Here is a 19,748-nt window from a genome sequence, read left to right as displayed (position 1 = left end):
TCCCCTCCAATATGGACTCAACTCTGTATTTCTCTCTACACAGACTTTCAAAACAGACTTCCAATACATGGAGGTACCAAGGATTCTGTTTATGCAGGGCGAAGACAAACAAAACATCTTTTCCAAATAAACTGGCTGAGGAAAAACAAGCAGAAATTTTCACTCTCAGTCTAACCTTAAGTCTTCATTTTCCCCATGTTAATTCTATCATCGAAAATGGAAATTCTAGCTTTTATGCCTAGTTTCATCACAGTTTCCACAAAGTTTTAAACTGAGCTTCCCCAAAGCTTCCCAGGCTGCTATTTGAAGCTTAAAATACGTTAGTGTTCCAGTGCAAAGGAAAGAACAGATCCACAAACAACTAACAGTGAACAAGTGAAGTCAAGTCCTCTAAAATTTGGTCATCCAATATACTTGGAGAATACTTTCAAAAATTAAATGTCGAGCACATCTACAGAAAAGTATGCCAAAACAAAGTCAACGTTAATTGATTTTTTAATTCAGGAGTTCAAATACCCTTTGATAATACCCTTCAGACTTACAGTAGGTTCTGCAATTTCTTTAAAACATCTAGCAATGCCTGCACATGTTCCTTTGTGTATGCCCATTGAGTGAACATAAAATAGTCTGTAATTTATTCATATATTTTTGCTAACTGATTTTTATCATTTGGCAATACACTTAAACACCCTTAAATACTTCCTTAGGCAAATCTCTTACATCTTGGACCCTTCAGCATGTTAAGAATTTTCAGATTCTATCACAAAGAAGCTAAAGTGTTTGAAATTATCAGCTCTGGCAGGAAGTTTTACCACCAGGAAGTTAAGAAATCAGCATTAATTTTATAAAAGTTATCTTTTAATTAATTTTTCTTTTTAATAAAAATATGCTTAGGTCAGGAAGAAAAGACACATTTTAGTACTTCTGGTTTAAAAGGCAATTTGTATTTTTTACTTTATACAGGACACAATCTTTTAACTCCTTTGCCCAACACTACAGAACATTTTCCCCATCCGTTGTCAAACTTGCAGTTGTAAGTACTATTCTCTTGATAAGGAAAGAGAAAGAAATCCTTTAAAAGTCATCCAGGCTTTTAACAGCTTGCATTATTAGAATAACTCAAATACCATTTCTACAAGAGGCATGGAAATCTCTGGATACTTTACAGGGAGATATCAAAAGGAAATAATCTGATCAAACCAGAGTTACCTTACTGACATTAACATATCAGCAGTCCTCTCAAGTTTTACATCACTGTCACTGCACCATATGTGTACATATGGCTGACACTTAAATGTAGCGAGATGTGTTTGAGAAACAGAAACTGTTCAAGCGTTCTTGAAGGCAACATAATCACATAAATGTGAGAGGGAAAAAGGCTTTGGGGCTTTTTTTCAACCAAGCAATCTCTCTGAGATCTGTAGTAACTAATTTTAAGGCTAAAATCACAGTGACAGTACTGAGAAGTGGACCAAGGCAGCATTTATATGTTGGTATTTTCACAGCAAGGATGCCACCAGTCCATAACACTTCCAATGCACATAGGGTGAATTCCTTCCTCATTCCTACCAGAAGAGCTTAAAATTGCTCCATTCTTACTGAACTTGACTGCAATCTTTAGCACTGAGAGACATATGGTTTCTCAATCACATCTAGTGATGCTATTTCCTATAAATTGGCTCAAATCATTCTTCCAAAGGATTCCAATGCACCAATATACAACCTATTCATCATCATCTAGAAACTTCAGCTGTATTTGTTGTATTGGGTTTTGATATGATTAGTAACCTGATAGCAGGTATGACTGTGCTCACAGTAAGGATTGTGTCATTAAATGGTGACAGAAAAAGACAGAGAGATGAAGAACATGAAAACACTGTGTATTGTGCTACTTGACATATACAGGGTACACAGTGTATGTCAAATAAGATATATAGTATGAACTTGTACACTGGGATTCAAGCTAAAACAAAACCACAATGAGAAAACGCCAGTGTAGCTTTCAGTTTTATTTGCCATATGAAGAAAAAGGAGAATATATAAGACAACTGTAAAGCTGGAGCTCAAGTCATCCCTGGATTCTGTTTCCTAGCTCCAGTTTTTCAGCATTTCCTAATATTGTAATTCAGATACTCCACTTTACTATCTGCTATTAGGATTAAATATGGCATGTAGATGTTGCTCAAATAACCCTTAAATTAGTTCCTCCTGTGCTGAAATCAGATACATTGTTATTCTAATCTTAAGGCTTAGTTTAATGGCAATGGGCTTGTCTTATTAGGGAAAAAGAAAGGAAAGAAAAAAACCCAACTTCTCTGGCAATAAGGTTTGAAGCTGCATAAAGTAACTTCTACCTATCATGTTGCCAACATTAAACTGCAAGTACAGAAAATGCTGGGTTTAGAAGCCACGGCTCTGTCTTCTTGGACTTGCTGTATTGAATGTCATAGGCACTTACTATAATGACAGCAACACTGCAGGTGTATTAGGACTGAATGAGTTAAATTACCTCATGGATGGAATAAAAGAGATGACCATATATTAACTTTCATCAATTGCTGGCTATGGAAGATTATATGAACATTTGCATCAAAAACTCTGATGCCAGGAAGCTGCAATAAAAGCTCTACTGACCCCTGATGTGGACAGAGGTCATGTTATCAGCTTGCACACACATTGAAATTCTGCTTTTCCAACTGTACAAACAGACTGGACTATACTATGTTGCAGATCGTTACCATAACTGTTCTTTTGAAAGGCCACTTGCCGAGCACACACTTCCACTGAGGCCAACGGTTCAACAGATGTGTGAGTTCCTCTGGGACACACTGGAAGAGTCACACTTAGCTGCAGTGCTCCTGCAGCTCCAGCTCACTCTCACAGTCCTGGAGCTCTCCTAACCATCCAGAAAACAAAGGCTAAGGACCTTCTAGTTATAAAGAAGGGAGAATGTGACAGTTCCCATTATAAAGCAAAGCAAAATGCATGCTGGTTATCAAACAGCTTTCATACAACTGTAATTACAATGCTACACAAGTCAGAGTCTTGCCTCCAGCAAGAGATGCTATCCTCACCCCCACATGTGACTGAACACAGGCAGAGAATGAGTCTTATGCTGTATGGAGTTGAAATACGGGAGAGTGAGAAACATTGGTCTAAAAGAATACAATGTGATTATTTTTAAATGAAAGTAAAAGAAAATAGAAAAATACATCAGAAAAGGAGGAGAATTAGGAGGCTGATAAAAATGTGCCAAAAAATAGGGAGGAAAATACTGCTGGAGAGGGAGAGAGGAGTCTAATTACTGTGGCTAAAGGCAAGTGGGAGTTGAATGATGAGATGAGAAACGTGGAAGAGAGCAGTTTGTGACAAAGAGCAGCAAATATTGGGGTGGAGGAGACTGGGAGAAGAGGACAGATACACTGGAATTTGAGAACATGGAAAATGGAGAACCCAGCTGAAGGACACAAGCTCATACAAAGACGGATGAGGAGTATGGAATGTGTGTGAGGAAGTGAACATCTGAAAAGAGCAGATTGCCAGGATGGAATGAGGAAAAGGAAGTGGAATGAGCGAATAAAAACCAAGGATATAGACACCATCCCAAATTAAAAAAGAAAGAATGAACATAGAAGGAGTAAAAGGTGTGAAGAGTGATAAAACAAAGCAAAACAGAGACAAGAATAGTTGGGACAGACAGTCTTACCAACAGTATTCATCTTTTTTCTGCTTTGTTCCTCACATCCTTGTGATATCCTACTCCACAACCTCTTCCCATTAAAGTAGGAATCAAATACAATGTCACAGAGACTGACAAGTAAGATAACAGTCTGCAGCCACTTTAGTTCAGGACCTACTGTGCTTATAAAAATCTCATAGTCCACTTACACTAGTGGTTCTTAATTTTTCCACAAGAGTTTTCAGTTACATGGCCACTGGGACACGAATCAAGGTGTTCACATACTCCACTCTCTCACACATCAAAATAGGAACCACATTTCTTAATTCTGCTAACTTCTGCTGACAGCTGAAATAGCTGGTCAGTGGACTATGCTTTGTTTCTGGTTATTTTCTTCTTATATATGGTCAGAAGCATCCATAGTAGCTGGCACATAGGCCAAGACATACCTCATGGCTCTCCTAGCATCAGCACAGAAGACATAGCAGTAAACACACATTCAATGAACTGTTATAATTTCTTCAGGTTTCAGTGCCAAATGTTACTATGCAAGTAAAACACATAGTTTGTAACAGCCAATGTCCTTCTCAAATCGACAATGGAGACAATGCTTTTTAGCATCTAATTCCTAACTAGCATTACACAGACCTCTCTCATGTCAATCCCTGTCAACGCTACTGGAAAGTTCCTAGTGTAAGACTGTGCATTAGTAAGGATTTCAGCATCAAGACCTTTAAGTAATGAGGGGAATGAATCAAAGCCTTCTCAATGGATAAACCATAGCCCAAAAGTGAATGTAGGACTGAATAAAGTTTGGCTTTTCCTTGTTTTAAAAATGTTTTTATTTGCCTCATTTTTGCTGGCATTCAAGTAAGAAAAGAAGAAGAAGCCATAGAGAAGGACAACAAGTCATAGAATCATAGAATGGTAGGGGTTGGAAGGGACCTTTAGAGATCATCTAGTCCAAGCCCCCTGCAGAAGCAGGTTCACCTAGATCAGGTCACATAGGAACATGTCCAGGCAGGACCTGAAGACCTCCAAGGAAGGAGACTCCACAACCCCTCTGGGCAGTCTGTGCCAGGGCTCCATCACCCTCATGGTGAAATAGTTTTTTCTTATATTTAAGTGGAACTTTTTGTGTTCCAGCTTCATCCCATTATTCCTGTTGCTAGGGATGTCCCAATCTCCTGACACTCACCCTTTAGATATTTGTAATTGTTAATAAGATCTCCCCTCAGTCTCCTCCAGACTAAACAGCCCCAGTTCCCACAGTCCTTCCTTGTATGAAAAATGTTCCATACCCCTGATCATCTTGGTGGCATTGCACCAGACTGTCTCCATCACTTTCCTGTCCCTCTTGAGCTGAGGAGTCCAGAACTGGACACTGTACTCCAGATGAGGCCTCACCAGGGCAGAGTAAAGGAGGAGAAGAACCTCCCTTGACCTGCTGGCCACACTCTTCTTGATGCATCCCAGGATGCCATTGGCCTTCTTGGCCACGAGGGCACATTGTTGGCTCATATTTAGCTTATTATCAACCAGCACTCCCAGGTCTTTCTCTGCAGAGCCGCTCTTCAACAGTTTGACCCCCAGCATGGTGGGTGCATGGCGTTGTTCCTTCCCAGATGCAGGACTCTGCACTTGTCCTTGTTGAACCTCATGAGGTTCCTCTCTGCTCAACGCTCAAGCCGGTCGAGATCCCACTGAATGGCAGCACAGCCTCTGGGGGATCAGCCAGTCCTCCCAGTTTGGTGTCATCAACGAACTTGCTGATAACACACTCTGTCCCCTCATCCAGGTCGTTGATGAAGATGTTGAACAAGACTGGCCCCAGAACCGATCCCTGTGGAACTCCACTGGCCACAGGCCTCCAACTCAATTCTGTGCCATTGATCACCACCCTCTGGACTCTGTCTTTCAGCCAGCTCTCAATCCACCTTACTCTCCACAAAGGCCTAAAGCTTTCCCTAGGGAGCTGGTAATAATAGGGTTTTTAAAAGTCAACATTCATAGTTGTCTGGTCTACAAGTAAGTCAGCTTCCAATTATGCTGTAATATGAAACCTCATCACTTCTTTTTTAAGGAAAAAAAAAAAATCAGACATTCTTCTATTCCCAAATATCCCTAAAAAAAAAAACCAAAGAAGACAGACATCTTTGGGATGAAAAACTCTTGGATGTTGAAAAGTTTCTTTTTATTCAGCGTTTTGAGAAAAGCGTTGCAAAGATCTCAAAGGTGATCCAGTTGTAACTGACCCACTTCCTACCATTCTGTGCTAATTCTCTTTAATGCTGCAAGTCATAAAATTAGTATCCTGTGATATCTATTGTTATTACTGCAATTCTATAGCTGTATTCATGGAAATCTCAGGACAAAATGAGAACCGTTAAATTGAACATGTTAGAATATTTCATTCATAAGTAATGATTCAATGAAAAAGGAAGAAACTTTATGAAATCTGAAGCTCTATTGCAACATTTATTATTAGCTTTAATCTGAAAAAATGTCATATAGGATGATAATTATTGCTATCATCTAAAGTTCTATAAGGCATACTCTGGACACATTAATGCATATTGCCTCCCCATGAAGCTGAACACATTATGGCTCACAATGAGCTTCCTCACAGAGACGTCAAATCATCTTAAAATACCTTCAAGAGGTGCTTCATAATGCAGCAGCATTCAATGCCAGCAAAAAGACACAAAAGCCAACACGGGACTCCAGTGACACAGAAGGACATCATTCTGTCGCCAAAGAGCAGGATGCAACAAGTCAGAGAGTGAATAAAACACTGTATTCCAGTGTCTTCAGTTCAGGCAATGCCTTTTCTAAATATATTCCTGACGTCTGATTAACTACCGGTAGTCATAGGCATGGTCACTTCAAAGTGTTTTTAAGCCTCTTCTCTGTTAAGTCTCTCTCCTCAAATAGATTGAATCATTTGGAAAACCTTGCTACTTCTGAAAGCAAAAACGGATAAGTTATGCTATTTCCCAGTTATAAACCAATGATTACATTACCTCAAAAAAGCAAACAGCATTCCTGTGGAGAATAGGAAGATTCTGACCTCACAGAAAGCATTTAAACCTAAAGTAAAACAGCTGAAAACTGTGAAGTTGTTCTTTTTCACACCAATGTGACCCTGACCTGAATGAGATGCAAGGGTGGTGTTCCACATTGATATTTGGTTTGTTCTTTTTTTAATAAATCTTTTGCTCTCATTATACAGTACACAGATAATCACTGAAATGCACTTCTTTTAACACTAATGTACCTAACAGCACACATAAAACATTTCAGTGTTATTAGAATTCCACTGGAAAAGATGGTGCAGTGACACACATACACTAAGCCACGCAAATGGCTTTATTAAAATAAAGCATCAAAATTTGGGGACCTGTTAAATCTGTTTTCTGCTTTTAAACGGCCCACACTGGCATTTTCACATTCTCCTAACTTAAAACATTTATTTTAAAAAGTGGAATCACCACAAAGAGATTAATTGAGGTCTCCTGAAACACAACTGGGAACTTGAAAAACTGCACTGAGGTTTAGAGAAAGTCATAGATAATTTGTTTGACATACCCTGAAGTGCATGAAATAAATAGTATAGCTTATAATGTTCAAGACAAATGTACAGACTTTGCTTATACACTTGATATAGCGTTTCTGAAATCAGCCTTCTGCAATTTTAAAAAGCAACTAGTTCTTCCATGGCTCTCTCCTGAAACATAGATCTGCTAAAATCAGAAATGAAACAAGGTGTTCATTACCAGAATCAGAATTTGGCCTACAGCAAGAATCTATACCAGCTTACCAGTATATTGCTTTCCCTCAGAAGCAGGAACTTTTGGTGACCCTCTTTAGTGCCAATCACCATATCTGTTCTCATTTAAATCACTACTCAATAAAAAATGAGTTCATTTGCACTCTGCCTGATCTCTGTTCTCATTTCTTCTCTCTAGTCATTTCCCATAGTGTGACATGTCTTGCCTGTGAAATCCATGGCTGTGGCATCACAGGAAAAAGAAATCTTACATCAAGTTGTAAAAGTTGCCATCCTCAATGAAAGCCTGAGAGTAAACGTACCGCTTATAATTAGGACTGTGACAGATCTCAGAGAGAAGCCATCTGGAGCCAAATGCAAACAGGAAGCAAGCTTTTGCCCCCTCAGGTAACATTACAGGGAAACCCAGAGTAACCCACTTATCTTACAAGCAGCAACACTTGCAAGCTAAAGAGCCACTAACAGAAACATAAAACGAAGGATTTGTTTTGGCAATGCTACAAGGGAGAAAAAAATTGAAAACAGAATACTGTAAAAGTAAATTGTAAAATAAATATTTCAGGATTTAAACTAATAATAGAAAAGCTCATAAATCATCTTTACAATCGCACCCTTTCCTGACGAACATCCATCCTCTCCAAATGGATGCCTATTACCAGGTCTTCAGCACACATTCCGGGATAAAGAAGACTGTAGGAATCTAATTTACTACTGCAGGGAAGAGATATCAAAGAAACGGTTAGAGTAGTAGCAAAAAATCCTGGAGAGAGCTGAATTTTTCTAGGAGACTAAGTATCACTTTTGCTCAGTGTGACTTTATGCAAAATGACATGTAACACCAAGTCAGAACAGCCAAAGCAAAGGTTACCTTCCTCGGAATTTCTGCCCTGTTTAGGGCCAGGAACCTAAGGATTTAAGACACTGGAGGGTAAGAAAGGAAGGCCTGGATAGAAGGTACATCCACCCATACCAATAAGATACAGAATCACAGAATCTTAAGGGTTGGAAGAGATATCGAGAAATCATCTAGTCCAACCCCTCTGCCAGAGCAGGACCACCTAGAGTAGGTCACACAGGAACTCATCCAGGTGGGTTTGGAATGTCCCCAGATAAGGAGATAGCCCATTCCAATGCTCTGTCACCCTCACAGTGAAGAAATTCTTCCTTGTATTTCTTTGGAACCTCTTATGTTCCAGCTTACACCCACTGCCCCTTGTCCTGTCATTAGTCATCATTGAGAACAGCCTGGCTCCATCCTCCTGACACCTGCTCTTCACATATTTGTAAACATTAATGAGGTCACCCCTCAGTCTCCTCTTCTCCAAGTTAGAGAGCCCCAGCTCCCTCAGCCTTTCATCATAAGGGAGATGCCCTTCATCATCCTGGTGGCCCTGAGTTGAACTCTCTCCAGCAGCTCCCTGTCCTTCTTGAACTGAGGGGCCCAGAACTGGACACAATATTCCCGATGTAGTCTCATGAGGGTAAAGTAGAGGGAGTGGAGAACCTCTCTTGACCTACTGCCCACAGCCCTTCTAATCCACTTGAGGATGCCATTGGCCTTCTTGGCCATGAGGGCACATTGCTGGCTCATTGCTGCTGTCCACCAAGACTCCCAGGTCTCTTTCCCCTACACTACTCTCTAGCAGGTTGTTCCCCAATCTGTACTGGTATATGGGGTTTTTCTTTCCTATATAGTACCAATACTGGTATTAACAAAAGATGTGTCAGAACAAGTATTCCTGAAAGATTAAGTGCTTCCTGTGATTTCCTTTCTATTTCAAGAAATAATGAAGAATGGTAATTTTGACAAGCCCATAAGAGCACTGTGCAAAGTGTATTAGTGAGTTCACCACAGTGACAGGCTCTCAGAAACACTGAAGTTTCCAATCCTGCTCTGCAATGTGCCCACTGGAATAACTGCCTGCCAATTACAGAAAATCAGACTCTAACTCTAGAAAACGCTGTTTTTCAGATAGATGGTTTTTCTTCATCTATGGCTGCCTTGTTGCCAGTTTCTGTGTGTTCAGAGGCCTCGGGTCCTCCAGTACCAACAGCCATTCAGATTCATGAAGCTTCTGGCATCATATTAACCGTATCTGTTTGAAAGATGCTGGAATTAATTTCCAGAAACTCATTCCAGAGCCCAAGTCCCCCAGCTGAAAGTTGTATTTAAATTTTTTGGGTTTTCCTACCAAATTGCCATGTACTGCATGAGGGAGCAGGCAAAAATGAAGGCCAGTAAGAGTGCATCTGTAAAACTACATGTCAAATGATTGAACTACATGCTGAAGCAAGTCAAGCCTACCTCAGTTCACAAGATGTTTCCGAATTATGTGTGTATGTGAGCTTGTAGGTTGATTATGTTTTTTACTTTGCTCATAGTTTACTGTTTCATGTGATTTTTCTTTACTTCATCACAGTCCTACATCACAAAATGCACCACAAACCAGGAACAGCAACTCATAAATTCTGTATGCCAATTTATCCACACTGTTCCAGGAGTAGGTGTTTCAAGAAAAGCTTGGTTAGCCTTAGGAAACTCTAAACAGTATTATTCACTGGGATTGGAATTAGATTTGACATAAGCCTACGTCAAGTTGTTGGGTCTTGTGTGTCTACATTAGTCAGGATTTTACTTTTTCAGTCATTGATAGTCAGCAGAAGAGGATACAATGAAGTGCATTACTTGAGGTGGGGAACATATTTACTTGTTTATTTGCTGTACAAATCTGAGATGCGTTTATGATCAGCAGTAAACCGCAGGATGTAGTTACAGGGATCACACAACAGCTGTAATGACAGCAAGGATAAGAGAATCCCTTTGTTCAGTATTTTCCTTTAACAGGATAAATTCAGATTCTCCTTGTATTCTAGGAGTTCAGAACCAACTCTTCAGCACAGCAAAATTTTTCTTTAATTTCAGCATCCTGTGCTTACTAAAATTTCATTGCTAAAGTTGACAGAAAATAAGACTTGTAAATAAGGCCCAGCACAGCCTCACTGACAAACTCCCACACAAGTACTGAACAATCAGATATGGACAGTCCAGTCCTTCAGATCGCAGAGAGCAAAACTGCAGTATACACAGTAGAAATGCAGCAAAGTCAATGCTGCCAATGGGGAGCGGAAAACTGGAAACCTAAAGGAGATGTCCAGGAAACCAGAAAGATACTTTACACAAAAGAAAGTGGGTACACACATGCAATCATACAACTGAAAAAACCAGAATTTAAATAATGAATAAATAACCAAAATCACTTGCTTACCATTGTTACTGTTATCATCAACTAAAATAATCTCTTTGAGCAGGTGGGCAGGAGTTCGATCAATGGCTGAATGAATGGAACGCAGAATCACTGACAGAGCCTCGTTAACAAATATGAATACAATGCTGACCTCAGGAAGCCTGTCAGGAAATGTGAGGTTTCTGCACCTGCAGAAAAAAAACAAAAGCAAAAGCAAAAAAAGTAAGTTGTTGAAAGTCACCATGCCAACAGAAAACACTTCAAAGAAATTTATCCCCAGCCATGAGAATTTTCACAGCATCACAGAATGGCAGGGGCTGGAAGGGACCTCTAGAAATCATGTAGTCCAATCCCCCTGCTAACACAGGTTCACCTCAATCAGATCGCACAGGGACACGTCCAGGTAGGTTTTGAAAACCTCCAGAGGAAACTCAACACCCTCTCTGGGCAGCCTGTGCCAGGGCTCCCTCATCCTCACAGGTCCTCTCTCAGTTTTCTGGGCTAAACAGCCTAAGGTCCCGCAGCCTTTCCTCATAAGAAAGATGTTCTGGTCACCATTAATTAATTAATGCAATGTTTCTGAACAATTATTTCTACCTTTTCCTCAGATCTGAAACCATTTACTAGAATGAAATTAGGCCACAGGCTGGCCCAGGCATCATTTCTAGATAGGTTCCGTGGATGGAAGTAATTCATGTTAATGCTCTGCTCTGCCTCCTGTCAACACTGAAGTGGCTATCTTCTCTCGAGGTGCCTAGATTCACTATAGCCAGGAACTCTTGAAAGCTGTGGAAAGCATTGTTAACAGCCAATGCTTAGAATACAAAAAGCATGGATGGATTCAGAATCTTTAAGTCATGCTTGAATTTGATCACCTTAACTAAATTTCTCTGAAAATCAGATTGTCATAAAGGCTTATATTTGCACATCTTCTATGCTCGCTCTTTAAAAGCAGGTGCAGCCATGATCCTTACTGGTTTTATCAATAGATTCCCAACAGAAATGTAAATAATCTAAATGTTGCATCTTTCTGTAGAGTAATATGTAACCCACAAAGCACATAGCTGCTCAGAAGCACACATGCAGGACAGGAAAGCAAAAGCTTTCTCCATGAAACACTGTGGGCCCTCTGAATTAATCAAAGCCATAGGTACTTTCCTAGACATAAGTACCCGAGTGGTTTTTTGTTCAAAATAAAACACTATGACAAGAGGCAGAGTGAACTGTTGTTTCTTCTGGAACACTACTGCAAGCTGGCAATAGTTTTCTCGTTTAGTCAGTAGTTCACAAGTCAAAACCTTCAACCAGGATAGAAGGAGAACAAGTTCAATCTTCTCTGTTCTCCACAGAGAGCTATCTAATTACTTGTCAGTTCAATGTGAATATTTTCAGTTCCCCTTTTCAGGCTCATTCTACTTTCTGGGGAATGTATGCTAAGTTGGAGTGATACCAAGTAAGTCTCTCCAGCCTCATGTTTAGGGCAAATTCCTTGGAGGAAGGACCTGTATTGCAGTGTCTATTCCAACAAGTGTTCATGTATTTTAAACCCTAGACTTCACTCTTCACAGCTATGTCCAATCTTCTAGATAATAGTTCCATAGTAACTCTTGTGATGACTTTCTTTTTTCTTTTGCAAGCTAATATTTTCTGTTTCCATTCACAGAGCCTGCAAATCAGATGTCAGGGCACTTTATTGGGAAGCAATATAGAATCACAGAATGGTTGAGGTTGGAATGGACCTCTGGTGGTCATTCTGTCCAATCCTCTGCTCAAGCAGGATTGTCTAGAGCCAGCTGACTAAGATCCTATCGACAGCTTTTGGTTATCTCCAAGGATGGAGACTCTGCAATCTCCCTGGGCAACCTGTACCGGTGCTTGGTCATCCTCACAGTAAAAAAGAGTGTCTTGATGTCCAGGCAGAATCTCCTGTATTTCAGCTGGTGCCCACTGCCTTTGGTGCTGTCACTGGGCACCCACTGCAAAGAGCTTGGCTCCATTCTCTTTGCAGCCTCCTTTCAGATAACTATGTTATATTGATGACATTCGCTGTCAGCTTCCTCTTCTCTAGGCTATAGAGAAGTCCTCAGTCCTCAGTCTCAGCTCTATATATCACAGAAGTTTTCCAATCTTCCTTAAGGAGAAAAGACAGTTCTCCACACCTGCCTCCTGTACCCTGCAATGAGTATTTTAACCTCTGAAGTTGTACACTGAAGAAAGGTTGTCTTCTGTGGTGAACAATCTCTAAAAACACTGCATAAAAACACCAGTGATGTTCTTATCTACCGCGTAGATGTAGCGGGCACATACTGACTTGGGCTCAGCACTGTCCAATCTGAGGTGAATCTCTGGTAAATGTGAATTTTAGATACCACCAGGGTTAGGTGGCATCTGAAAACAGGATTTTTAAGGTGTGTATTTCAGGCTCAAACTGTGTGTAGGGCCTCTGTACTTACTATCACACTAGTTTTAAAATACTAACCCTCACAGTTTTCCAGAAGGTGCTCTGACCGTTACAGATCCAACTCCTTGAACTGTTCATGTCACACTGTGTCTGAGTATGTGCATGCCATTTTACATCGAGGGGAAAAAAAAATCCATATGCAATCTGGAGACTCTTATTTTGTGGATGTCATCTCTTACATGCAAGTTAGATGCAAAAATTTCCATGAGTATCATGAGAAATTATCAACAAAATTCCAGTCTCCTGTACAGCTTTATAAAGGTAGCACATTTCTGTTTGGTGTAACAATTATATTTTATCCAAGTTTTGAAAATTGGTCTTCAAACTGACTATGAACTAGTTAACAGGCTTAAATGCACTGAAATAATGTTCAGTAACAGTCACTAAAGAACCTACAAAGTCTGTTCATTTAGTGATTCACTTGAAGCCAAAATGCACAGAGGTATAAAACAGTCCAGCAAACAATGCCACAGCCTACCTATCTTTTAGCTGTAGTAACATTTGTTATCCTCAGTGATACCAATGTACAAAGATGATAAGAGAACTCTAGCTAAAAAGGTAAGATATGTCACCTATCAGACAAAGAACAACACAGTGATTTTTAGAAAATATTTCAAATGGCAATGAACATGTACTGAAAATAGTTCAAAGAAACTGCCTCCTTAAAAACTGCAGGTTTTCTAGTGTGTTAATTCAGCTAAGGTTGAGATATAAGTAAAACATACTTTTGTAAGAAATTAGGCACAAACCATATTCCAAAAATGTTCCAGATGACAGAATCAGCCCCCAAAACACTGCGGCCCTAACAGAAACCCACGCAGAACTGAAACGTTCAAACAAAATTTCTGCTTCTGACATGTCTTCATCCACTTAAAGGAAATTATCTTCACCTGGATTCATATACATCTTTTCCAATTAGATCACACTGGACAAGATTTTCCACTGTTTGACACCTTGTGCAGACAATAGCAAGGTGTTTAAAGCTGTGAATGTCATACAATACAAGGTAACTACATATGGAACACGAGAATAGAATTATGCTTCCATTGTGCCCAATTTCTTTAGTCTTTTCAAAGGGATTCTTTTTCAATGACAGTACATTCCTAAATTGAGTTGATATTTTCTTCCTTCCATTCCTACTCATTTATCATCTTTAGTTTCAGCTTGGATTCTCTTTTTCACTGCATGCAGAGTTTTTTTAAAATGTATTCTCCTGCCTATGTCATTTTTCGTATCAGATGGTGACAATTAAAATTATCTACTTTTTAAATATAAACAATTCAGGAATAAAGCCACACACCTCAGATCATGCACAGAATGCAGAGCACTTGTGCAGTTTCACATATATGTCTCTCTACTTCTTTTTGCTAAGTAAAATGCCAAAATTCTAGCAATGAAGAAGAAGTAACTATAGAAAAAGGGTGTATGTATACGTGCATAAAACATGCTGAAGGGGTAAAAAAAGAGGGAATTGTATGGATCAAAATCTTAGATCCATTAAGCCCTAAGAATTGAACGGTTGCGTGGCAACCAGCAACATACAAGTTTCAATGATATCTCTGCCTCGGACTCACCCAGGGGCCTCAGACAAGACCTCTAGTGTGTTCCTCGACAAAGTAAGGCCCTCACTAATTCAAAGACAAATTCATATAGAGCATATTCATATAGAGCATATTTCAGTATTGTGGCTAAGTGATTTTTAAATAGAAATTCTAAATATTATTTTAAATTACAATAATGAGTATCAGACCAAGGCAGCTAAAAAAATTACCTCTAGCAACCTACTCTGCTAAATTACATTGGACTAATAACACTAAAGTAACAGTTGTCATGGTTACCAGAAATTTAGAGAAACTCCTGGTGTTCTATTTCAAGCACAACTGTGGTAAATGGAGGACAGTATACATTATGAATCTTCTTCAAATACTTGTCTACAAAAAGAATGATACATGCATTGTAACAAGATAATTTAGCTGTTCACTTTAAAATCAGTTTAGCATAACTATGCAGAAAGAACAGAACTATCGTGATTTCCTGTATTAATAACTAATCTCTAAGACCATCTACAAGTATGTATATTAATTGAGAAGCTTTCACCAAGTATATGGGTATCACAGCTAACAATGACAACAAACCACAACTTTTTCTATGAATCACTAAACTATCGTCTATTCCACCTTTTTTTTAAAAAAAAAAAAACACAGGATGCAAGAAAGCACATTACTAAAACATTTGTGATACAAGTACTGTTTTATGAACATATGTGGGATGGAACTTTAGTTCCAACAGAATAAGAATTTCTCAGAAGCACAAGCAAAACCAGAATTTTACTTTCTTCAAGATCTGGTAAACATTTTGTCATCAGCCAAAAGAAGAAATAGAAGTTCAAGATGTATGGGGGAAAAATAAAATCATCTCATTCTGGCATAAATGAAATAAACACCCCTAAAACTCTTGCAAATGAACTGTGTTGTTTAAGATCTCCAGCTCAGTTATTTACATTTATAATTTCATGATCATTCCTCATTTTTGCTTTCAATATTATCAGTACTTTAAGTTTTAACCGAACTATGCTAAAAAAGATGGCACTGGACAACATATAAAAACAGCTTTTTTCTTGACCTCTAAGGATAACAATCTGTTCTTACGGAACCACAGCCTGTAAAATAGTACAACTGCTGCAAATCTGGACATCGTTGTTTGTGGTCATCATCTTCTATTACAAGGGAGCAAAGGCAGCACATAATCCTGTGTGGTACTTGAATGTAGAGTTACCATTACTACAGGAAAATATGGCTAACATTTTTTTTTTTCTCCTGACACCAACCCCTAAAAACAAACAACAAATTTGTAATAAGGAGAAACTAGATAACAGGCAGAGAACTTGATAAATATGCAGATAAGTTCCAAGACTGTAACACAAGAAAGATTAGTACTTGGTCTCCTAAGCATATTACAGCATGGATTTAATTGCAACACACTGATTCCCCAATGACTCCTTTTAATAAAAGCTATTCATGTCAATACAATTATATAATAAAGATCCTTTTTTATTATTTTTTGTATTTAAATCCAAGATCTTTCTCTGAATAAAGGAATAAGAATAGTAATCTTGGAGCTGATGATCTCAATAAAATTCATTTTTGGATGAATGAGAAGAATTCTGTAGCACTATTTGGCCAAAACTTTCAGTTTTATGCCAGCAATTCTTCTGAGTGTGTTTTACTGTAAATGTATGCCAAGTAACAGAAATTTGCTTGTTATGACACACTAAAAAGAGACAGGGAAAATGAGAGTGAGAGAGAATGTGTGCATATTACTGCACTGCATCTTCTTTCAGTTAAAAAAGACAACAGAGAAGATCAAAACCAACAAGAGTACATCATTATTAACCACAGTTATTACAGCAGCTTGGAAACTGCAGCTGATTTGATTTCACTGCAAGTGATATTTAATACTTCTAGAGCAGTCATTTGAGGAGATACGTTCAGACAGGACAAACTGAGGGAGAGACCGGAACCACAGAAGGGGACTACTCAAGCAGCACACACCACTGCTATGAAGCAGTCTGAAGGCAGGGAAAAAACAGTGAGACAAAAAAAAAAGAAGAATCAAAGGTAGAGACATGTAAAATAAGTGTGGCAAATATGACAGAATTTAACATCAGGTATTTAAGAAGAATGAATTTTTGTAATTTAAGGAGTTCTATCCAAAACAATGTCATAGGTGACGTACCAGGCTTTTCTTCTCTTTTAAAGGATTCCTTTGAAATATCAAATGCTATATACAAGATGTACTCTTTCATGAGTAGAAACCAAGGGATTCATTCAGAAATTAATATGCAGCCCTAACCATCACTAACATAAGCTCAGCAAAATAGAACTGTTTCACAGATACATATGGAAACAAATACCTAGGGAATGCAAGTCTGTAGGAGCTCACTTTTGGGGAGAAGCAGAGCTAATGTACAAATGACCAGCCTGAACCTCACAATTTGAGAGAAGATGTTTTTCTTACATCAGTTTTAATAAAGGAAAACCTACAGGTTTATAGAAGTCTGACGTCTTGTACACTACATCCAGGACTGCATATAGCACTGATGGATATTTTAGACAGATGTACATACATAAACAGCTTTTCTTCTAAAATGCATCACTCTCCTCAACCAGTCAACACTTAATTTTTCTCCCTTATATAATTTCTCCCTTAACTATATAATTTTTCTTCCTTATATTCCCACTCAGTAGATATCCTGCCTGTTCTTTTTGTGCCTAGTTTATGATGAAACTAATTCCAGCACTCTTCAAGGCTTCTACCATTGTTCCTTACCAAACTGAGCCTCAGTGTACTACAATTTGGGACTGGTGAATTGTTTGAAACAAGAAGTACTTACAGAGTGGCCAAAGTCCTTCTCTGCACGGGAAACAGGACATCTCTGCACTTGTCTAGATGCCAAACACCACTGACTCAGCTGGGAAAAGGGCAAACCTGCTACAAGCCAAATATTGTATCGTGATATTTAGCAATCTACAAAGACAAAAAAAATCTCAGCTTTAAATGCCTGTTTTACCCGGCTACCCTTCCAGCCTTTGCTTCCTCAAACAAATATTGTGTTTACCAACACAAAAGAAGCTTGGCTGACTGCAGTTACACTGACTGAAAAAGTTGCTTTATGCCTACTGGTCAGCTCCTTCATATCACAAAAGCTTTTCAGGAGCAAAACTCTGCAGAATAATCCCTCTGCTGGGGTCTTGCTTCACACCTCTTTTTCCACTACTCATTCATCCCAAGAGAAAAGAATGTTATCTCTCTCACAAGTGCTTCAGAAGCACACTGAATCAGGCAAACAAAAAAATTTACAAGCCAACAAAATAAAATATAAGTGCATCCACTTGAAAGGAGATTTGGTACACAGCTTTGGGATCCCTAACAACCTAAGTTTTAATAATGTCTTTCTGCGTGAGCTTGTTCAACATTTCACTCACGACAAGCTTTGTCAGTACTGCCTGCCCTACTTAAACTAATGAGCACCACAGAATTATAACTAACATAGAAGTATTATTGTTTTCCTTTACACAGTAAGGATAACATTGCCTTCCTCAATGCTTCCAAGCTCATTAGAGCAAGTAGTTATTTCTTAGTTTGCAATGTAGATATGTTATGGGCTAACAGATGCACATAAGAACGGTAAACAGCAGAGCACCCAATTTCAGCAACAGAAAATAAATGGAGGCCCTGGGAAAGACAGTATAACCAAAGTACCCCACAATACTGCTGGTAATATCTACTAAGTACTGCAAAAAAAGAGCTTACTTCAGGATGTGACAATTACCTCAGGAGGCTGAGATATACAGGGAATTATTTATTATAATCTGTATTATAACAGATTATTTCAGAATGTGCTGGGGACACCACTGTGCTAGTGCAAATATTCACAGTGAGAAGAAATCAAATTCTGAACATTATACCACAGGACATGAGGCTCGTGGCTGTACAGAGGCTCAGAAACCATTCCGCAGTACCTAACACGAGAAGGTCCCACTGCAAGGTATTACAGCTGACACAGTCTGACCCAGCTATAATCTGCTGAATTTTTTCATCTATCTTAAGGTAAATTTTTGCAGAGAAGACAGAGTTCAGAGGCTTGGGCAGAGTGCACTGCCCCAACTACTGCATGTGGTCCCCCACCTTTGCATGTCACTCACTCATATTGGAGGACTGCACAAGGCTGAATATTTGCCTTCTCCTCCAACATGAGTTGGGCTCAACAATCTCTACTCGTCCTCTAGAAAATCCTCTATGCTATAATACACTGTTATTACATACATGGAGGTGCCTTTCTCACTGCAGAACCTTGCAAAGAAATGCTGAGCTCCTCTGCTAAGTTGTTTTGATGTGATTTCTCAGAGCACTGCAGGCTGAAAGAAGGTCAAGGCTGAGTCATACCAGCATACCTAAAGGTCTACTAACACCACAGATCACTTGGCAGATCACTTAATTCTCCCAGTCTCAACTGGGAGCAACTATATATTAACTAGGTTAGACTTCAGTTATATATATATTTCTATTGTCTTTCCAACTTCCTATGCTTCACAGGTTCTGAATATAAATGATAGACCACAGTCGATTCCAGACATACCTATGGACACTCCATTGCTTTTGCTACCTACCCTCAAGGTTTTGCTGAGATTCCAGTGTCACACCGATTCTTGCAGAACCACTGCTAAATCCAGACTAATGAGCTTGGTTAAACCCAGGTTAACTCCACCCAGAGCTATTGTGGTACCTCTGTCATATCTGTGTTTTTGTGCATTTCCAGTCAGAACAAGACTACCACAGCCAAGGTCCAGTGATGTTGATTAGCTTGGTCTCCATGCCACCTGCTGTGTGCACTCTTCAGAACAACCTGTCCTTGGCTTTCATGCTATGCTGCTTGAGTCTAGTATCTGCCCATGGATAATTTAAATACAGCTCTGTGGGCTCTGGAAGCGACAAATGCAATTGGCTTTAAAAATAGGTGCTACAAATCCTAAAAATTGATTACTGTAGTGGAAAATATACTCTTGCAGGGTA

The 19,748-nt window shown here is 39.1% G+C and overlaps 1 protein-coding gene across 2 annotated transcripts in view; it reads right to left on the bottom strand.

Moving 5' to 3' along the window:
* The window catches only part of GALNT18 (polypeptide N-acetylgalactosaminyltransferase 18), a 224,753-nt gene that overhangs the window by 94,025 nt on the left and 110,980 nt on the right, over positions 1–19,748 (bottom strand). For both annotated transcript variants that reach the window (XM_062000181.1, XM_062000180.1), the window contains exon 4: positions 10,736–10,902. In XM_062000181.1, coding sequence (XP_061856165.1) covers positions 10,736–10,902 — 167 coding nt within the window. The remainder of the gene's footprint in view (positions 1–10,735; positions 10,903–19,748) is intronic.

The sequence above is a fragment of the Colius striatus genome, chromosome 7 (assembly GCF_028858725.1).
Source record: "Colius striatus isolate bColStr4 chromosome 7, bColStr4.1.hap1, whole genome shotgun sequence".
In the NCBI taxonomy this organism is placed as follows: domain Eukaryota; kingdom Metazoa; phylum Chordata; class Aves; order Coliiformes; family Coliidae; genus Colius; species Colius striatus.
Note: the sequence above shows the minus strand (reverse complement) of the source record. Positions and strands in the feature narration are given on the sequence as shown.